At 40.6% G+C, this 21,905-nt stretch overlaps 1 protein-coding gene and 1 long non-coding RNA gene across 2 annotated transcripts; both read right to left on the bottom strand.

Annotated features, from left to right (window-relative positions):
* Window positions 1-7,331: 7,331 nt before the first annotated feature.
* si:ch211-220i18.4 (SRSF protein kinase 3) lies at window positions 7,332-17,334 on the bottom strand. The gene is made up of 13 exons (XM_050066250.1): window positions 17,056-17,334; window positions 16,848-16,916; window positions 15,894-15,997; window positions 13,923-14,031; window positions 12,498-12,585; window positions 12,153-12,240; window positions 11,740-11,846; window positions 11,321-11,483; window positions 10,939-11,015; window positions 10,193-10,300; window positions 8,528-8,597; window positions 8,261-8,353; window positions 7,332-8,126 (listed from the first exon to the last, which is right to left on the bottom strand). Exons 2-13 carry the CDS (start codon window positions 16,892-16,894, stop codon window positions 7,942-7,944), a joined length of 1,239 nt encoding a protein of 412 aa, XP_049922207.1. The 5' UTR covers window positions 16,895-16,916; window positions 17,056-17,334; the 3' UTR covers window positions 7,332-7,941.
* A 2,123-nt stretch (window positions 17,335-19,457) lies between these two features.
* Window positions 19,458-21,031, bottom strand: LOC126403525 (uncharacterized). The gene is made up of 3 exons (XR_007571321.1): window positions 21,014-21,031; window positions 20,634-20,677; window positions 19,458-19,551 (listed from the first exon to the last, which is right to left on the bottom strand). It is a non-coding gene; the product is annotated as an uncharacterized LOC126403525 (long non-coding RNA).
* Window positions 21,032-21,905: the final 874 nt, after the last annotated feature.

A 21,905-nucleotide genomic window follows, 5' to 3' on the forward strand; every position in this document is an offset into this window, starting at 1 on the left:
AAATGGCTACAACCAATAACAACGGCACTGTCTCAGCTGCGCATTGTGTCACTCCGCCCAGTGGTTTACTCAAGAAAGTAGTTCCGAGTATTTGCTTCATGTGTCGTAATGTTACTTAATTATACATTATTATTTCATAGCGTGGGGAATGCATGTGTTGTCCACTAGAGCGTTTTGGAGTCATTTGATGGTGTATTTGATTAGTTTTGAGGGAGAGAGGGACCTGTACCGTTCACCTCCATTTCAGCAAGCAGCTCTTTCCCACCGATCTCAGAACAGCACGCACTGACAATTAAAGGTAATGTACCTACTCATATGACTGTAGGGATTACGGCAATAGGCGAATTTGCCAAAATGTTGAACTATCCCTTTAAAGCTAGCTATTCGTGACCAGGTTATTTCTGGGAAAAAAGTGGTCATTTCCAAAGCTAAGCCCCCTTCCCATGGGACGAAAAACCCATACCCCATACACCCATAACATCTGGCTTTTGCCTTTAGTGGGGAAGGTTACAACCGGCATTCATTCCTAGGACAAATGACTCTGCAGTGGTCACAGGTATTAATCGGCTCCAGCTCTGATAAAAACATGACACCTTGGTGGACACGGACATTTTGTCCCTTCTCCGGCGTGACTGTCCATAACTTCCACCATTCTTTCATAATTTCAGCCATAAATGCCACCCATCTTTGTCCAAGCAGCGCTTGAACATCGTTCAAAATTAATCAGTGCTGAGTTTGGAGAGAACCTCAATATGCAACAAAAACAAAAACGAAGTAACCACTGTTACCATTTTCACTGGCCTCTATGCTCTCTCTACTGTTTGTTAACCTGTTTCTGGCACATTTGTTAAGTCGAACATGACACACCAGTAAGGCTTTCCTGCATTAAAAAAAACCCTCATATCGACTTTGGTGGAAAAGGGGTGTTGGATTGCTGATGTTTGAAATGATTTGAGTTTGCCACACTGGGTGCGGTTACATGATGGCTTCTCTTTCAGAATGAAATGAATCTGAATGAAATCATTTTTTTCCCAGGTAGTTAACATGGGACATATTCATTCCGAATGAGGGCTTACACGGGAGATCAGTTTAATTGCCTTTTATCGCCTTTATTCAGGTCCGTGCAAGGTTTGGGGTAGGGAAGGTTTCTGATTGGATAGGGGGCGGGGTGGAAGTTACGTGTTTACGTTTACCGGAAGAAAACACTGTAGTCCTCGCTCCGGATAACAAGATGCTTGACGACACCGTGCTTAGTGCCTTTTTCCGGCTTGTTTTGCTTATATTCTTGAAGCAGCAGTACGACAGCAACCTTGTTCTGCTAATGCTTCGTCTGTTGAGGAGGAGAAGGGAGGTAGAAGGTAGAAGAAGGGAGATAGAAGACCGTGCTTTTAGAAGCTGCCATCTTGTCGCACATTACATACGTCATCACACCAGAAGGGCAAGGAAACGAGCATGCACAAAAAGACCGGAATGAACTTAAAGAGGAATGAGTGGATACAAGTGCAAGAAATCCNAGGTAGAAGAAGGGAGATAGAAGACCGTGCTTTTAGAAGCTGCCATCTTGTCGCGCATTACATACGTCATCACGCCAGAAGGGCAAGGAAATGAGCATGCACAAAAAGACCGGAATGAACTTAAAGAGGAATGAGTGGATACAAGTGCAAGAAATCCTTTCATTCGGAATTAGAAACAGAATATTCCAGCCCCTTACATCGGAATGAATTTCCAATCGCATTGGCCATTTTAATTCCGAATTAGGTGTTTACAAGATCACTTTTAATAGGAATGAACTTTCATTGCGAATGAAAAGGGAATTAAACTGTCCATGTAAACACACTCAATGTAATATCTCAAGTCTCTCTTTCTTCATCTGTTCTTCAATGTAATGTACTAAGCAGAGCAAGCTTTACCCAGCATGCTGTTAGGCGGTCTAACAGTTAATAGAGGTCCCCTCTCAATATACTACACAGTGTGTACATAATGCACTATAGGAAATATGTCCCATACATCTCAAGAGCTCACACTCCACACTGCACTTCCTTTGGTTCTCGGCAAATGCCTGCCAAGTATGAAGTTGATCAGATGGATGGTTGTCAAGAAAATCAAATCAAAGGACAGACAAACAGAGACTCTGCATTTTAGTTAGATACCGTTCACACTAACAGGCAAGTTTTAGAATCTCCATATGTGTTCCCTGTGGAAGAGAACCTATCTACAGTACCTGGAAAACCAATACAGATGCACAAAGAAGATGCAAAGTCCACACAAAAAAGCATCCAGCAGTGTTGGTTAGGTAAACGAAAAACAGAACCTTCTTGCTGCTGGAGCCACCGCTAACCACAGAGCCACCGAACACCATGAAAGTGTTCCTGTGTGACTAAAGGGGTTGACGTGGAGGCAGTGGTGGTTTCTAGCTGGAGCCCCTCGGCCACCACAAGTTCCTTCCAGTCCCTTGATGTCCTGTTTGTTTTCTCTTTTGTCAGAGCATAGTGTGTCGACTGGTTACTGGCCAGAGGCTGTCAGGAAGGAAGAGACTGACCACAAACTGTCCTGCGGTCAGTCACAGATGCAGTGAAATCTGCCAGTGTGTGTGTGTGTGTGTGTGTGTGTGTTTGACAGAGACCAAGAGACATAAAGCCTTATTCCTCTATAGGTCTATATTTTTGACATAACACTACCTACACATATATGCACTCACAACTGGGAACTTACTGACTTTGCCCTCAAATATTTAAGCCATTTGCCAGATGTCAGACTTCATCTACAAAGTATATACAGAAAAAAAACTGAGATACTTTCTTGGCAATATTGTGGTCTTTACTTCATGCTATATGTAGTGCAGCATATGTAAACAGTTTGAAGCACAAAACGTCCTGTACAAACCATGAAGCTCTCGTCATTTCTTTACTCTGTATCAGATGCACTTGCCTTCCCAATTTGCAAAGGAAACTGTCACTGTGCTACTACAAAATACTTATATCTCCAAAGTTTAAGATGCTCTGAATAAGAGAAAAATAGATTTTGAAGTATGCAATGTTTTTCATGCATTTTTGATGTTTTAGAATGCATTTTTGTGATCATTTGGCTCGAACCAATTTCCTCCACACAAGGGACAATGTCAGCACAAAGAGTTGTTTTTTGACAATGTCAGCAGTCATAAAAATAGGTTTATAGTCAGCATCTGTGTGTATCGAGAGGTGGTGAGGGGGTTGATAGAAAGACGGGAAAGGAGAAATGTATATGTTAAAAATAAAATGAGGGTAGATGGTAAACGGCTGACAAAAGACATCCAGAAACCTGGAAAAAGTCCAGCTGGTTAGAGGCCACCGCTGAACCGATTGACCGTCCTTTCGCCCACGCAGCCTTACACAGCGAGCCAGGGCCAAAGGTAATATTGAGGGACACCAAACTCCAAACACACCTCACTCTGAAACAAAAGTTGGACGCTGGGAAGAAACCAGGGAACTAAACGTGGATTTTTTTCTTTCTCTCTGTGATGTGAGACTATAAATATTAGACAGTGCCTCCTGGGCCATCACTTTACTGGACTTTACTGGACAGTCACATAAGATTTGAACTGGTGAAACCAGCAGAAGTCAGAATTAGAGAGATAAGAAAACAGGTTGGAAGACTTGATAATCTTTTTCATTTTTTTTACAATGTTACATTCAGTAAGTACCACTCATGGATGCTCTCCATCGCTGGTGTTTGCTTTATGCTTGCCCCTCATCCTTCTGTTGAGCGACGGATACTCAGAAGCCTCTATCTACCACATAAAAGGTAAGACCTACTCCAGCTTCCCTGCAGAAATATTACAGAAAAATCATTTGTTAGTGCGCCCCAGCCCATTCCCAGCGTTGCTACTTTCCATCCGGAAAGCAGAGATCAACACTTGCATTATGACTTACCTCCAGCCATTAAGCCAAACCCAACTGGCTGACCGCAGACTATGTCCTCTATCCCCTGACCTTGCATTCAGGCCCCGTGGGGCTCTTTGCAGCAGATCAGTGTGTTCCTATTGATCCCCTTCTCAAGGTGACTGACATACCCCTGAGGATAGTTCCCGCAGCCTGCAGGAATGGGAGGATAATTCACTCTGGATGTTAGATTTGGACATTAATGTGCTTGACCTCTTGCAGCAGGGCTTTTGTATTTTGCCACGAGGGCAGACATTTATAGAATCTGCAAAGTTTTGATGTTACTTCCTGTAAGAGAGGAATACTGTCACCTAGCAGGGTCGTACACGGAACTGGAAAGCAAAAGAATGGATTAAATTGTGGACCCAAAAGAGAGTTGATATGTCATTGCGGTGCTCATTTCTTCCACAGGAATGTGTTTATATAAAGACAAGCACTACAAACCAGGAGAGTCTTTCAGGAGAGGCTGTGACAAATGCTTCTGTCATGACTTTGGTTTTTACTGCTTCGCGTAAGTAGATTATTCACTTCAGGTCACATTAATTGATTTCAATTATATAAAGTCTCGCTTATGGGAATTCTGTCATCGTGAATATTACTCTTATCCTCTCCTCCTCTAACATGTCTCCTATCTGTCCTTCTCTGTCGTTCCAGGCCGATGAAGCCCACCTCTTGGCCCAGGAAGTGTCGTCGGATCAGGACAGAATGTGGTTACACAGTCGTTTATAAAGAAAACCCACAAGTGGAGTGCCGAGCTTACAGCTGGATAGGATGACTTGCTTGGCTTTACTTTTAAACTATTTTAAACATGTAGATGTTCTACATAGTAAATACTGTGTATATACTGTACTGTTGTCAAACTTTGGTTCTGAACAGCATGATATTATTGCTATAAGTTTGATGAGGACAAATCAATTCATAATTTGATGCTAAAGGTCTCACTAAACACAAGATGGATGAAAGAGGGGTGTCATCTCTACAGGTCAAGCTGCCATTATTTGATTTCTGCCTTGTCTTTTACACATGAATTTAGTCAGACGATGATCAATTTAATCTGATCTGATATTTACATCTTAAGGGCTTTGCTTTATAAGAGATTCAGCATGTTAGAAAGGTTAGTTATGTTTAAGAACAGCATCAAAACATTTCATATACAGTAGGCTACTGCATGGTGCATGAAAGTGGTACAGATATGAACTGTATTAGTATTAAAAGAGCTAATGTTATCCATAGTCTGAACCCTGATGAATGATTGCCTGTTGTAAGAGGCTAATGGGTCAAAATGACAGTACTGTAATATGAAGTGTTGAGAGGAGGTTAAACCACAATAAAAGTAGCATGTGATGTGAAACTGACGACGACAGAAAACAGTCAAACAAAAGAGTCAATATAGAATGTATGGATGGATATTTTACTGTGCAGGATTTTTTATTTTTCTACTTTATTTGTAAAATTTTGTTTATTCCCTTTTTATTATTGGTAAAACAGTTCAACTCTGCTACATGATGTAATACTTTCTGCCCACTGTTTCGGGTGTGGGGGCAACACAGACTGTATAAAAATAATGGAGCTACTATGACATCATCCATTGGTTTGTGGACTGCTGTTTTGAAGCCTTGAGTTTGGCATCATGGCAGTAGCCATCTTGGTTTTCTGAAGCCAGAAGTGATTGTATTTGGAGAAGAGGCTGAGCTGTGGAGAAGCAAGGGATGGATCTAGTTTATAGGCTGCACCAACCAGTAGCTATTTTTTTGGCAAATATGTGAGTAGCCTCACAGACAGCCTGTCAATCAAGTAACCCCGTCCTTAAATATGCATAACTTTGGACCTTAATAAATAATAGTAATAGTAAAGTAAAATAATAGTAAAGTTGGGCAGTGGTCTATGGGAATTGACTCAGTTTAAGAGCCAGCCTCAAGTGGCCATTTGAGGAACTGCAGTTTTGGCACTTCTGAGCTGGCTCCATTTTGGAGCCCCTGAGGTTGCTGCTTGGTGTGCGAGCATTTGCATTCATTGATTTTATTTTATTTATTTTTTTTGCCACTTGGGGGCAGTAGAACCTAATTAAAACACAACATTGACATATGATCACCATATTAAGTGTATATATTGCTGTTTGTTCACACAGTCAGCAGCCACATAGCAATACTAGCTTTTGACAAAGTCTAATTACAAATAAAACATGTTTCTTTGGCACAAGACTGTCAAGCTGGTAATAGCTAATGTTGTCTGTCTGCTGTCAGCTGCTGGGCAGGTACTGCACAGTCTGTTTTTAGAGCATTTTTATTAAAAACAGTTGCCTGCTGCAACTGGAGGCAGGGGCTGATGAGGGAGTGGTTGGCAGGCTGGAAAACCAAAACAACAACCTAAAAGAGGTAAAAGTTCATCTGTAGAGATGATATTTATTTCTATGTGCAACGCCTCTCACATTATAAAATCCTTTGATCGGTTGTTTATGTAAGAATTTGGGATTGTGCAGCTTTAAATCTCTGAAATAAAGTGCAAGAATGTTCCACGTTTTGATTGTACAATTGTCACCCTATGGAAGCTGCCTGGAAGGTACAGAGAATTCATTTAAATACAGATTTTTTTAAAAAAAAAAGAATAAAACATGGAAAATGCATGAGAAATGTTAAATATAGCATCTCTGGTACATGACAATTAAAGGGGGAAAAACTGATGAGGAATTAAATTCCACAGGCTCATTACCATAAAACAACCTCAGAGAAACATGTTGAGTAAGTGTTCCCTGATCAGCCTCCATTAGGTTTTAATTTTGATCAGGAGCTTTCCTCTTACAACAGAAGGAGGCTCTACAACAAAACAAATCTGGACGTGTATGAAATTGAAAGTGGTGCTTAAAAATACATCCAAATAGGCACTGTGAGGTAACATATCCCTGATCATATTATGATTACGATTAAAGTTTTTTTAATGAAGTTGTTCTTATCCCAACCTGGTGCGTGTTGAATACTGTACAGATGTTAAAGGTCTAGTGTGTAGGATATAGTGGCATCTAGTGGTGAAGTTGCAGATTGCAATCAACTGAAACTTCTCCCATGTGCCAAGTGTGTAGGAGAACTATGGTGACTGACCCCAGAAAACTGAATGGCCCTATCTAGAGCCAGTATTGGTTTGTCCATTCTGGGCTTCTGTAGAAACAACATGGCAGATTCCATGAAAGAGGACCTGGTCTGTATTTGGATATAAACGGCTCATTCTAAGGCAACAGTTCTTAGTTTCAGGTAATTATACACTAATGAAAACATAATAATGAATATCATATATTTCTGCTAACATGCCCCCTTAAAGCCTACACACTGGACCTTTAAAGCCCTGTTAGGCAAATATGTGATTTTTGGATTATATAAATAAAGCTGACCTGACGACATACTGTACATTTGCATTGCATTTAATCTGGCTGTTCATTACACTTTACAAAAAGTAAACTAAAAGAAAAGAAACTCTAAAGTACATACAATGTGAAAATCATAAAATGTACACTTTTTTTTAATCACTTTAATTATTAACATTCAATTCTTCCAAATAATAGCTGCACTGAAAGTTCACACTGGCTCGCAGTGTCAGGCATGTCAGTGTGGCAAGAGATGACACAGAATCATTTTCTCCTCAAAAGAGCTTCTACTTACAGGACTCAAAGATCTGGCAATCAAGTCAAGTCTCTCCTCTCTGGTCTACACTTGAGAAGATCTATATATAAAAAAAGCCTTAGCATAAAGTGCTAAATGGAGCTTCCTATTCTCTACCTGGTATTGAATAAGGACAACATCACATTCCACAGGATTTCACAAATAAATGTGAGTGACATACAAACAGTCTTCTAAATAGCTCTTTGGATTCCTTTAGTATAAAAACTCAAAGATTCCCTCTGCATTTTGAACATCTCACAGATTGAGTCTGTGGCTGGTATGATCAGATGTTGGCCAGGTCGAGCTGCTGGCAGTATCTGTCTGCGGAGGACTGCAGATGGGGATGAGGCTGGCGGGGCCTTTAGGAGGCTACATCAGGAGGTCAGCCAAGGGTGGCGGAGGCACTGTGCAGCGGTGGCCCTCCTCTCCGGATAGTAATCCAACATGCGCAGAAGGAAGTTTGAGAATCCAGTGGCATCCTCCAACGGGAAATGGTATTTCTCCACCAGAACATCGTAGAGGCTCCAGAACCTCAGTAAACCAACACGACGCAGGTCACCTGGATGACATGCAACCAGTATGACACAAGGATGCTCACAAGTAGCAGTTATGTGATGATTCACTCAGAAGATATCAATAAGAGTAAATCATACTAGCACACTACATACATCAAAAGTGAAGGTACAGACTCACCTCTGCGGCTGAAGTACTCTGCAGAGTATTTACCCGACAAGGCAACAGCTGGGGGGATTTTACCAAGCAGCTCCATGATCTGGGCTATATGGTCTGATGTGGACGGAGAAAACAAACGCACATGCAAGCATGGGTCACAGAAATGTACAGTTTGTATTTGCATAAACTGCATCAACAGTTGCATTGCAGCTGCAGTGTAATCTCATTGAATCCTGTTTCAGTGATTGTCACGCCTCTGTTAGTGTCAGCACACTGCACGAAACATACCTTCCTCCAGGGAAATGCTCTCTCCAGCTTTGGGTTCAAACAGAGAGTCTCCTGTGACCAATTCAACGGCCTGAGAGAATGCAAGAGAACATTGAGGGGTGAGATGTGTAGCCAAGTAAGCATCTGTGAAGAGGACCATTCAACCACATTAATTGCTAATTTGGTTTTTAATTGTGGCACAAACTGCTATGGCTTGTACCATAAAGGTACGGCCACAGATTTTTTTAGCCATGCTAGCAGGATGGCTGTAAGGATGGTAATGTCGGTCTGTGGGTTAGTCCAACAATTTTTTTGATAGATTAATATAAAATTTGTTGATTTATCAGCAGGTCAAAGTTTTTACTTATACAGTGAAATATGTCCACACCCATTAGATGGAATGGCACATCATTTTGTACAGACATGCATGATTCCCAGAGGATTAATCCGAATGAACATGTAGAATTTTTTTGCTTACAACTCCCTCACAAAAAAACAATTGTAATACTGTCACATATGCTAACTCCTGCACATATAGATTACCAAATACCTTTAGTCTTATTCAGTTATAACATTTACTACACCACACCTGCAAAAAAATCAAAGCCAAATATTATAGTGTCCTATACAGTTATGAAGGTTACATGTGAGGCTCCTCTAGGCTCAATACTAGGCCCACTATTGTTTATTTTGTACAGAAAAAAACAACAATTAAATTCATGATATTAGCAGATGATAGAAATTTAGTTAAGAATGTGAAACATTTTTTCAATACTGTGGAAGAGAGTTAAAATTTCTGAAGAGTTGGTTTCATTTTAAGAAAATCAAACATTACAAAAAGTGATGCTGAAATTTGAAGAGTATCTTAAGAGTATCTTAAAATTAAGGACTTCCTGAAATCAAGTTTCATCGTACACTGTGTATTTTAAACTTTTACTTCTATACGAAATTTACTGTGTGGAAATATTAGGAAACACCTATTAAACATATCTAAATAAAAATGTTACACTTGAAAAGAGAGCTATAACAATTGTAAACAAAATGACTTACCTCAACTTATTATAACTTAAGAAACAACTAACCCCGTATTTATTGAATTAAAGGCTCTAAAATCCAGATGTTTGGTAGATTTTTTTATTAGAATTAGCATTACAGCCTCACTCAGCATGGCTGTACTTTAATTGTGGCCCAATCTACCACAGTGTATGTTATTATAGAACAAGTATCATACAAGTAAAAATGTGTCAATATCTGAACACTTTCAGTTTAGACTGCACCCACATAGGACTCCGCCCATTTCAAGGACAGATACAGATAATTTAGTACTTGCTTGTCCCTTGTCTATATTACAAAAGGAACAAAGTTTATCATTTGTTGTTGACAGATGCACAGGTAATCCATAGCAGTAGGATCTGATTCTGTTTCTAACCGCTTCCACCCCACTAGCCTACTGGTAGGAGAGACCGTATAGGTGTATAAGCTAGGCAACCAAACTTAGTTAAACTTTAGTTGAATTTCTAATGGAATCCCAAAGATCCCAAAGATACAATTATAGTACAATTTTGAGTTAAATTTTGAGAGAAATGTGTATGAATCGATGCACAAGACTATCATTTCCATTTGATGGAATCATGCAGCCAAAACAAACACACAGTGTAAACATCATATAATACATTTTTCTCTCACCATGCAGGCGACACTCCAGATGTCAGCAGGCGGGCCATAGTCAGATCCAAGTAAAACCTCCAGTGAGCGATACTGACGGGTCTGAATCTCCTCACAGAAATGTTTGTACTGACCCAACATAAAGAGACGAAACATTAAAATTTTTATATTTTAGTGTTCATACAGCATTATGTACAACAATGTAAAAAATAAAAACCAACATGAACACGTTGACTTAAAGCACTGACTATCCCTTTTTTCCTACAGCTTCTGAGTGATGAGGTGCTACATGAACATGAACTGTTCAGACTCTTCAAATTGCATTGCAAGATGGCTACGGATGAACACCAGTTGTTTGAAACGGCTTTGGCCGCAACAATGAACGAGTTAGACTTGGCTTTTCTCTATAAGAGGAACAGAAGACGGCGCTCGAATCTTTCCTTTGCAAGAAGGATGTTTTTGCTGTTTTGCCGACCGAATACGGCAAGAGTCTAATCTACCAGTTAGCTCCGCTGGTAGCGCTCTGGATACGTCACCCCGTGTATTGTTCTGATTGGTCATAGTGTTATCCAACTGCGTGCAGTGATATTTTCAAATGCATGCTTGGTGCCGCCCCTCGAGTTTGGGCCATTTCCATTACTCATAGCCAGATCCTAAATCTTTCTAGATTTGGGTCTGGATTTCCAGGCTAGTGTTCCTATACATTCTAAACAACTTTAGTACCTGGCAAATGTAATATGTCAAATAAGTATAGAGCAATTACTGACCACCCAGCAGGAGCTGCCCAGGTCAGCAATCTTCACTGTAATGTCCTTTAACCTGTATGGATTGACCTGCTCTTTCCCTGAAAGAAACAACAAGAAATCATATATTAACATGTTATTCATTCCAAGAAAAAAATGTATGTAAAATGTAAAATTGTATAAGAAATTCTAATATTTGACAAACATTAGATATTAGTTTAATGTCTGATATTTTAACATTTATAGGCCTTAGGTGTTTACAGACCATATACTGTATATTAAAAGCCTGACATTAGCACACAAGCTGGCTTCAAGTACATCTGCTTTGTACACACACACATGCATGGCCACTTCACTCTTTAACAATCTCCAGCATCTGTAGCAATAAAAAAAGAGACAACTGTGCCTGTGGACTTGGCTTCTTTCCCAGTCAGTACAGAGGAGCAGCTGCTGTCCCCTGCTGGTACTTTGTGGGACTGCTCCTCCAGACACAGCAGGATGTTCTCAGGCTTGATGTCTGTGTGGATGATTTTACACTGAGTGTGAAGGTAGTCCAGGCCCTGCAGAACCTAGAGACAACACAAAACAGTGATGCTGATGTTTCCTTCCGTACAACCAGTACTGAACTTTTTCAGACCTGTGACTCCATCAGAACTGGTTGATCAAAGTGTGTAGGGCTTAACACCATGTGAAGAACCTTGAATGTTTGTTGTGTCTCATTAAACTCTCAGCAAAAGAGTGAATAAGCAACTTCCAACATGCACCAAATTGTTCCAGTGTTGTCTTAGCATGGTCTTAATTTCTTAGGTGTCAGAGGTTCTTTACCTGAGTAAGTATTTGTTTGACCAAAGGCTGCGTCAGTCCAGGATTCCCAAAACAGAGCTGCCAGCCTCTCAAGTCGGGCCCCAACAGCTCCAGCACCAGGCACATGTCTAACCACCAGGCATTAAGGTCATTGTACATGTCTGCAAGCTATTGGCTGGCAGTATTCATTATACGATGTGATGTAATACTGTCTTCAATGAGCCGACATATTGCCATCTGTTGTTCTATCTCTACAAACAATGCTCTATAAGAGGTTGCACAGATAAATCCTTTATGAGACATATTAATTTATCATATGGTTGATAGATGCCTTTTAGTGTCTCTTTTAGACACAGTGGCACACACGTCCACAAATGACAACTCTCCAGTGTCAGGTTTAGAGTGTGTGCCCAAGAAGTCTGAAAAAAGGATACGGACCCCGTTGACCCCAGCCAGCTTGAACTCATCTAGCAGCTGAACGATCCTTTGACTGAAGGGATGTCGGCTCGTAGGACCACTTGCCTGATTAAAGAGAGAAGAGAGGGGGAGCGGTGAGAGTAAGAAGGGGGAGAAGCCAGACAATAAAAAAGACAGAGAGGAATGGAAAGCATTTTGTGTTCTTGTAAATAGCAAGTGGGGATTGATGAGGACTTTTTAGACAGATGATTGACAAGGGAATGTGAGAGTGGTCAGTTAATGATGGAAAAAAGGAGAAATAGCTTTTGACAGACAGAGTAAGACATGTTAGAGAGAAGAAACTCAAACAGCGGGTCACTGACGCATCGTAGGAGAGCAAGTTCATCCTGTCCTGCCTGGGTGAAGCCAGGTCCGCTCTTCAGCACCTTCACAGCGACACGCCGACCCAGCCTGCCAACACAGACACCACATCAGATTGACATAATAAAGTCCACTCTCTGCTGAATGTACGAAAGCTGCTTTTTAGTGTCAAACATGCATTTTGTTATCTTAATATTTGTGATAATCCGATAATAATCATCATGAGAAAAAAAGTTTAATATCTCAAGTGTGTCAAATAAATGAAAAGAAATAGTGAGGGACTGTACACAAATTATTAAAGGGGGAGGGGAAGTTGAGATAGGGATGTGTTTTTTTGTTTTTTTTTGCTGAAGGAAGGGTTATCAGATTTTCTTCTATGTACAGTGTACACTCCATCTTATTGTGCTCATACTGCTGTTATAATAGTCACAGTGACTGGTCAGAATGTGTCATTAGTAGTGCTTTACTCTGTGTTTATAACAATATATCATCACAAAAATGATGTGAATGTGGCTGTTTAAAAAGTGTATGAATTCACACACGATAACACACAGTCTGACATTGGCTTGTAATTTGTGTCTGGATAATTATTCCCAGTTGTATTAACAATAAAATATACAGTAGCCAATATACATATCACACAGTAGTATTTTAATTCATAGGTTAAAATAGCCAGACCAATACAGTAAAATCTTACAAAGCGCTCTAGCAATTTTTCTCCATACATTAGCTAACACATTGATTCATCACACAGTAAGCTAGCTGAGCTAGTTGTACGCTAAATAACTCTGTAGGTAACTTTGCGCCCAAGATCATCTTTTTTAATCTGATATATGTAGTGGATGTGGTGGTGTTGAAAAATAAAACCTAAAATGGAGCAAATAAAATAATGGCTGGACTGCATGAGGTCATTAATTCTAGCTCATTCAAATTTATTCAAAATAGAGAAAAAAATATACCATTGATATACTGTTATATAAAAATCAGACCACTTTTCTAAATTAAGAGGAGGGTCAAAAGGAAATACCCAGTCAACATTAGTATGTGGGCCCAATGTGGTTGGTAAACAAGCTTAAAAAATGGGCCTATATAGGATTGTCTGTGGGTTCCATAATGGTCCCATGGACAATGGGTTGTGCTACAGCTATCTGGGCACCAAGTGGCTATGAGCCCAAAATGGGCATCTTATCTTGGGCCCAGTAAAACCACCCATGTGGGCAGTTGGCATGGTGCCATTATGGAACCCATGGACAATCCCTTATAGGGCCCATTTTTCAGCTCATTTACCACCCACATGGGCCCCACATACAAATGTTGGATGGGTACTGATACTGCCAAGAGTGTTCTTGCTTTTCTACAAAGTGAAATATAAGATTAAACACCCTCCCCACCTCAATATTTTTTGTATAGTCCCTAATTAAACCTACTTGAGGTCGAGACACAGCCAGACAGTGGAGAAATAGCCCCAGCCAAGCTTAGAAACCACCTGGTATCTTCTGTTGAAAGTGTCACCTATCTGGACAGGATGGTACCCGCCTGAGGAGAAAAAACAAGAGGAACCTAAGAACATTATTCAACTGCTTATATTATTCCATGTCTAGTATGTGAAACCTTTTCATCATACAGTACATTTTTTATCTGGTGTTTAGAAAGCTTAATGAGAGAGGACTCAGATGTGGCACTAAAGCTATTTCTGGCATTACAACTTCCTCTAAGCTATGACATGTCTGGAGTGAGTAATACATTCAAATCTCCCAGCAGGACCCTGAAACATTATGATGCATAAGCCTGTATCAGTTCTCTTTCAGCCAGTATGACACAAAGGTCCTGGACATTGTCAGAGATCTTGAAATTGAATCTCTATTTCTATTAAACGTGAACATGATATAAGGTGATAAATAATTTATTACTGTGTCAGGTATATGTGGTATCACACACTCAGCAGTTTCTCTGCTGTAGAGAGGTACACGCAGAGACCTGCACAGCTGGCAGGGAGGGAGAGAGGAACAGGGACCAAGGTTAGGATGCTAAGTTGGCAAAAAGATACTGCAGGTTAAAGTGATATTAGAGGGAGCGAAGGTTGAGTGTGACCATGAGGGTTAAGAGAAGCACTTAAGGTGTGTTCAGACCAAACGTGTAGCTAATTTTTTTGTGTGGTGCGATTACCTAGAAAGTTAAAGCACAGACGCAAACACACAAAGAATTTACACTGGGCAACAAAGAGATGCAGATACACATTTCTAAGAGTTGAAATCTTTCAACTTGAGCGAAAAAATTGTATGACGCTGTGATGCTGAGAATCAGAATTGTGGGCACCCAGAGCTCTACGATATCCATACTTTAAGGAGACACAAGCAGAGGGCTTGGGGAAAAGTGTGTGAAGCCATTAGACTACACAGTAAGTTCTCAAAATATGTAGTTGGCACTTGATTCCTGCTATCTGTTGTACTTTACGACAAAGTCAGCACTAACGTTAGTGATAGCTGCCTTCTATGGTTAGTTAGCACGACCATTAGGGGCTGTGTCCACTGAAGTCCAGCATACTTTTTTAAACTTCTTTGCAGTAGGAGTGCCGCATTTTTACTCTATGCTACGAACGGCAGCCACATGACAAGGCGAGGCGCATTTGTTTTCGTGCTGAGCAATGCACATTTGGTGATTTTTCTCTGAGCGCAGAGAGTTAAAAAATGTTCACTTTGGATTGTCACTGTCACTTTTTACCTAGCTATCTAATTACAGTGGAAAAGTGGCAGGACAAATACCACAAAGACCAACCATCATATCTTTGATGGACACATGGCCTTAGCACAGCTGGCACTCCATTGGCCACATTAACGCAAGTAACGCAAGGGAAAAATTTGCTTCGCATTTGGTCTTAAGACACCTTGTAGTAGAGTAGATAAAAATTTAGATTGTATTTTAAGCCTGTAAAATATCCTGCTTAACAATCCCTGATTGTAAAAGATGACCAGCCTATACATGGTTATAGAATTTAGCTAATGGCGTCAAGACTAAAATATCTCAACAAATACTGAATGGACTGCAATGAAATCATGCACTGCCAGTAATGGTCTCCAGTGACTTTAAACCAATCGGAATCACAAACAATTTTTTTGGTCATGTATGAACAGGCTTGTCTTATTTGAACCAAAAAAACTGTATCTACAACTTGATCAAGACAGAAAAGTAAAGGCGAAAGTTAACACCTATTCTCATTCACACATAGCTGGAGACTGCAGAGATAGAGTCTGCATTGTTGATGAAGGAATCATTCAGCACTACCTTGTGTGGACTGCTCTGAGGGGACTGAGAGACGTAGGATAAAAGTGTGGTGACATTGGCAGCGGTGAATGAGTACATCTGCAGATGATGGAGTGAGTTAAGAGACTCTGTCGTACCATAACAGTATTCTCTGGGGTCCTCAGAGTCCTGGCTGTCCTTTGGATCCAGCTGCTCGTGGCATCCTAACGCCTCAAAGTTATTAGAGGACCCTGCTTCACTCCTACAAACACACACAGACATGTCACATAAAAACTTGATTTTCTGTGGTGTCCTGCTTTACTGCCTGTGCATCCTCTGCATTCTGTGCGAGCGTGTCAGTGTTGGGTTGCTGAGGGCAGCCGGGAGAGTTGAACTACTTTTAGAGTTTCCCACAGACTCACAATGCCATGGAAACTTGTCCCGCTGCCTGGCTTAGAGTGGACAAGCAGCATCGGAAGTTGCACTATTTCTGACTCAACTGTAAATCATTTTGCAGCAACCTGATAACACTGCATCCCAGCTGCTGTGGATATCGACTGTAGAGAGGGTTGGGTCACGTCATGTCGGAAAATACTGAGCACAGGTCAGATTTCTGTGTGGCTGGAGAGACGTACAGTAGGGTTTGATGTTAGATATAGCAGCCTTGTTCTTACATTAACTAAACATAATCAAATGAGCAGCATTTCAAAATTTTCAAACAGTTTGCTGATTAATTATTTTCTTTTTTTCCCTGTAAACTGTGTAAGACTTGAGGGCTTGACACTTTGGTATCCTACCTGAAACTCTACACTACCATTGAAGTCACCTCTATGATATCTAAAATAATGCCGGCATGCTTTATTTGTGTATTGCTAAACTTAACTGCTCCAAACTGCATTGCTGTGGCCATGGAAAAAAAGTTTATGAGCCAGGCTGCACTTTGATGAGCTCAAGCACGAATTCAAGGTGGCATAATGCTTTTGCAGCATTTTGTGTGTTTCAGGTTTAAAACACAATCTTTCTGCGGTTAAATTACCCATTGTTTCTAAAGTTTCAAGTGCAATAAGAAGATTTTCCTACAGTACCACAGATAAGAAAAGTCCCATACTTACTGATTTTGCTGAGCAGCTATGTTTGCGGAGAGGGGACTCCTCTGCATGGTGTGGTTCAGCAGTTGCAGCCTGCAGACACAGCAGACAGCGGAGCAATTAAATAGCAGGTATCTTAAGTTAAAAAGTGGTAGATATCTGAAGATGAAATCTTTGGCATGAAGCAGGAGAAAAACAAATACAGCGGCAATTGCAAGTGAAACTGCAGCACCTTTAACTTGTTGAGCAGTTGAGCAGCTGCTGGGTGGTGTGGGGGGTCCGATAGATCTCTCAGGAGACTGGGAACGCCAGCAGCAGTAGTCAGCAGGGTCTAAACATGGAAATCCCCTCCAGCCTCCCAATTCACTGCCAGCCAGGCCTTTACCTGCTGATCTGTGTCATGTATATCCTATACTCCCAGTTTGACTGCCTCTCTCTGTATCTCTACTCCTCAATTTTTCTTTGTTCGCTACTGTGGGAGAGCCTAACGGAGATCAGAGGGCTAAAAGATGAGGAGTGTCATGTGGAGCAAAACACACCGAGAGAGAAGAGAGAAGAGAGACAGCTGCTGATTCCCTCACCCCCCTTGTCTCAAAGGGAGTTTGACCTTTGCGCCATGGGGATCACAGATTGCTAAACCTGGCTTGAGAATGGGATCCCCGTCCTCCAACAAGATATAAAGTACCACAATAAAGTCATGAGAACAAAGGTCAGCTGAGGAGATATTTCTTTCTTTTTTTTTTTTTCCACATCTGGTGTTACCCATTAGACAAAGGCACTTGGAGGGATAGACCCCAGGTGTGAATGTGTGTATTAAGTAAAAAGCACTTTGCTTTACTTTACCCCAAAAACCCACACATTTTACAAGTAAACTAACACAGAGGGAGCAAAGGTTGAGTGTAAGCAGGTTGCATGTGACCATTTCAAGGAAGTGGCACTGTGTGTGAAAACATGTGGTGTAATCTTTCTAAATATACCTATACTCATTTCATCCTTCATCACTGCTCTGTTTGTCTGTGCATTCGTGTCGTCCCCTTTTTTACCCTTTGAACTCTGCAATAGAAATGGTCGGCCAGTGCTTACATTGTGATTTTTGCTCATTCTGATATCATTTCTTAAATATTTTATTTCCCTGAAATCTGTACAACCTGAGCTTAAAGTTGATGTTAGTAAATAGCCCACAATAATTGATACAAGTATTGACATTGTGTCATAAAAAAATACAAAGAATCTGATTTTTCTCATCAGATTTTACAAAATCAAAACACAAGGTGTATTGATCCAAAAGATTTTAAAATGTAGAAACATAAACATTTCTTAACACCATGCATTTTTTTGAGGATTTGCACCACTGTAGTGCAATGACATCATTGCTGACATACGTTTGCACCATACATAAGGTAAGGTCAGGATGTGATGACAGAGCAGACAGAAGCCTCAGCAGCGAATGTATGCTCTAGCTATTATTGTTCTTTTTTTTTTTTTTTTTTTTTTTTTTAGATCTATTTAAACAGGATCATCCAAACAATTACCTCCTGCAGCTGTCAGCGGGATGTGTGTTTCACAGGGTTAATTGGTAGACATCACTCAAGGATGCAAGTCCTCTCTTGCAATTCCCTTTCAAAAAATTAAAACCATATTTGCAGTAATATTTTGGGAAAAGATCTTAAAGGTCAATTTTCCATTGTATCTGTCTAGAAAGAGAGGTCCACACTTGGTAGCGTAGTAAGGCAGTCCCCTGTTGGTCATATAAGAATGTATGTGTGTGTTTGCATATATATATATATATATATATATATACATACATATATGTGTGTGTGTGTGTGTGTGTGTGTGTGTGTTTGTTTGTGTGTGTTTGGGGTGGGGGTGTGCACATCTTGAGAAAACCTTCCACATCCCAAACCTTGAGTCTCTGCTCTCTGTTGCCAACACTGCACTGTTAACACTCCCTCTCTGACATGGCACAAGATTTCATGGCTGATCCTGCAAAGCCAAAGGGCTGCTGGGTACGTGAGAGAGAACTGATGGTGTTAAAGGGAGAGAAACAAGAGGTGTGATGAGCTGGGTATCGTGTGTGTGTGTGTGTGTGTGTGTGTGTGTGTGTGCAGGGTGTGATGGGACTTCAGCGTGAGAACACTTGGCCTTCACCTCTCAGATACTGAGGGCCTCTCGACCTCACGTGAATAACTGTTCACAGTTAGATGACGTGTTATTAGAGCCCCTTATGTGGGCTCTTAACTATTCCGACTATACAGCACCCTGTAGCTGAAGTAGTGTTGGCTACTTTGCATTGTGGACATGTTCTTACCAACATGGTTTGAATTTCAACATATAAAAAGTAAAATATGTATTTTTATCCAAAGCCCAGAAATCCCTTTTCTGCTGTTGCATTATGATTAAAAATGCAAAATGGGTCAAGTCACTTTGAAAACAAGTTGATCAAAGTAAATTAACACTCTCCTTTGTTTAATACATAACAAAAGTAAAATGAACAAGTGGTGGATTTACGAGGAATTATGTGCCGTAATCATGGATGAATAGGGTGAACTGGACACAGCGTTAGAGGTGTGGCCCCGTTCAGTTCAAGTTGGTTAGTGGGGCAAAGTGTGTAAATTTGTAATTGTGTAATGTGTAAAATTACCTGGATCTCCTGCTATGAATCCATATCATTGGGTCCCTGGAGCAGGTTGCATCTGAGGGGCTTACTTCCAGTTTAGCCCTCTGCTAACTTGAATGGAGATAAAATAATTCAATTGTGGAGTTCTTTTAGACTTTTAAAATGTTATCAGACCAAATGGATCAAGTCCTGATAGTGAAACAAGTCATTTTGTGGGGGTTGTGACGCTCAAAAAATGTACCCACTGATTTAAAGGCATCTCCTTCAGAATGTCAGTCTACAGGAAAAAGTCCTTGGGCCCCACAGCATCACATAACAGAGCTGTAATTCCACGGTGAGGTCACTATCTCGAATTGACTTCAATGCCTGGTGCTGCTCCCAGGGGCTTGGCTGTAACTCTCCGCCACCAGTGACTTGCTGGAGTCAAAATATTTTCTTTATTATCATCATTTCCAGTATAAAAAACCAATATAATCACCCTTTTTCACATTTCAGCGTCAGCATTAAGTCAAATTAAGAGGTTTTGGTAGAAGGTGGATTTATCGACCTTTGAACAGAGCCAAGCTAGTTATTTCCCCTCATTTTCAGGCTTATGCTAAGCTAATTACCTGCATGCTTTAGCTCAAGCTTTTGGCAAGAAACCAAAAAAGCATGATTTCTGTAAATATCATATTTATCGTTTAAAATCAATTCAAAATCAATACTCTGCCACAGAGGAGCTCTGCCAGGCTGGCAAAGGTGCGATCAGATCTCACTTTTGGGTGCCAGGGAGAAGCCAAGCAGCAACATTTTTGGATGATTAAAATCTTTGTGAATTATGCAAACACAGTGCTCTGGAAGCCTTGTGTATGTAAACAATGACATGGACACTTGTTTGCACTGAGAGGTGTGAATTCAATTACGGTGAGACTGCAGTCAGTGGTGATGGCACATTTTCCTGGGTCAACCTCTTTGATACAAAGTGTCAGAAGAACCAAACCCTCTAAGCTTCATCACTGTAATATTGCATTGCTTTGTTTTTTTTCTTTTGGTCAATCCTCCTGTGTCCTGCTATTACTGATTAATGTGAGTCCAGTCTTAAGCTGAAAAGCCTGTGCTGGCTGTAACTATTTTCCGTTTTCAGAGAGCTGTAATAAGACACTTCCCACAGGAGCAGGAAGTGTGTGTGTGTGTGTGTGTGTGTGCGCACGTACGCTGCTGAGAGACATCCAAACAGCACCTGCATGGATCTGGATCACTGGGTTAGTAGGAGATAAATATCAGGTGATAAAAGAGGTTTGTATTACATTCATTTTGTCCTAGTTTTACCTCTAAAACTCAATATTAAATTCATTTTTTAATGATATAACCCGTCATTTATCAAAAACATAATAAGGCGTGGAGGCAGCTGGTCGATTCATCTTGTTTTTACTATAGTTCTTTAAACTGCAAATAAATCATACCGGTAGTATTGGAGGAGCAATGGCACAGAACAGCCTCAAACAGGACAAGACACATTTATAACCAAAGTTCACACACGTGTACACATTTCCATTATACATGCTAACACATGCACACACACACTCTTCCTCACCTTCAGTTTGGCCTATCTGACTCTCACCCCTGTCTGGAGTGAAACGTGACCTGCATTCATTCACTATGATGCTGCGGCTAATTTAAGACTCACACTGATCCCACTTGAGTGCTTGAACACACACACACAAACACACACATTAAACACTTTCCAGGGTGGCCAGTTATCACAGCTTTGAGATTTCATCACCTCCCAGCCTCATGAAAAAACCAACGCACAGTTGTCACCTGACACTCACGTGCTGCATGGCAGATGAATGTTGAGCTATTTATCTGTTTTACTCATAAACTTCTGACACTTTTACAGTAAATGCTGTCTGCACAAAACATAACACAGAATTTGAATTGTTTGGGATCAGGCCATGCATGGTTTAGCATTACCAGCTGTGTGTGACAGGTGTTCAGTCTCTTGGAGAGAGGAGGCACAAATATGGAGCTCCCAGCCTGGCTTTGCAGCTAATGTGCTAGTTGACACTAGATTAGCTAGCCACAGACTGGGATAGCCTGGGATTTGTTATTATTAGCTACGACAACAGCTTAAGACTAAACTGCCTAAACTGTAGCTCTTTTTGATTGGCCATTTACACATTTAACATTTTATATATCATAGAAGGAAAAGCACAGGTGTAACTAATAACTTCCTGGTCCTGTGTTGTGCATGCTGGCTCACTGTTGTGGCTAATTGACACACCTACATTAACCAGAGCCATTTATCTTTATATTATTAGTTACACCTGTGTGACAGATTAGACTGTCTGCTGTTCAAATGCCATTTTAATACAACAGTAAATATGCCATCGCTCATGATGTAACATGGCAGAAATATTGACATACAGGTGTAACTAATAACATTAAAATGGCTGAATTCATGTGAGTAATTTCAAGTTCAAAAT

This window comes from Epinephelus moara, chromosome 16, assembly GCF_006386435.1.
Source record: "Epinephelus moara isolate mb chromosome 16, YSFRI_EMoa_1.0, whole genome shotgun sequence".
Lineage (NCBI taxonomy): Eukaryota > Metazoa > Chordata > Actinopteri > Perciformes > Serranidae > Epinephelus > Epinephelus moara.

Excerpts from the sequence above, each read along its gene's own strand:
- si:ch211-220i18.4 (XM_050066250.1), bottom strand. The coding sequence starts at position 16,894 with ATGCAGAGGAGTCCCCTCTCCGCAAACATAGCTGCTCAGCAAAATCA. Across the intron at positions 12,241-12,497 it reads AACTTGCTCTCCTACGATGC|GCAAGTGGTCCTACGAGCCG; the intron begins GTCAGTGACCCG and ends CTCTTTAATCAG. Across the intron at positions 8,354-8,527 it reads GAGCATTTCCCTGGAGGAAG|ACCATATAGCCCAGATCATG; the intron begins GTATGTTTCGTG and ends CGTCCACATCAG.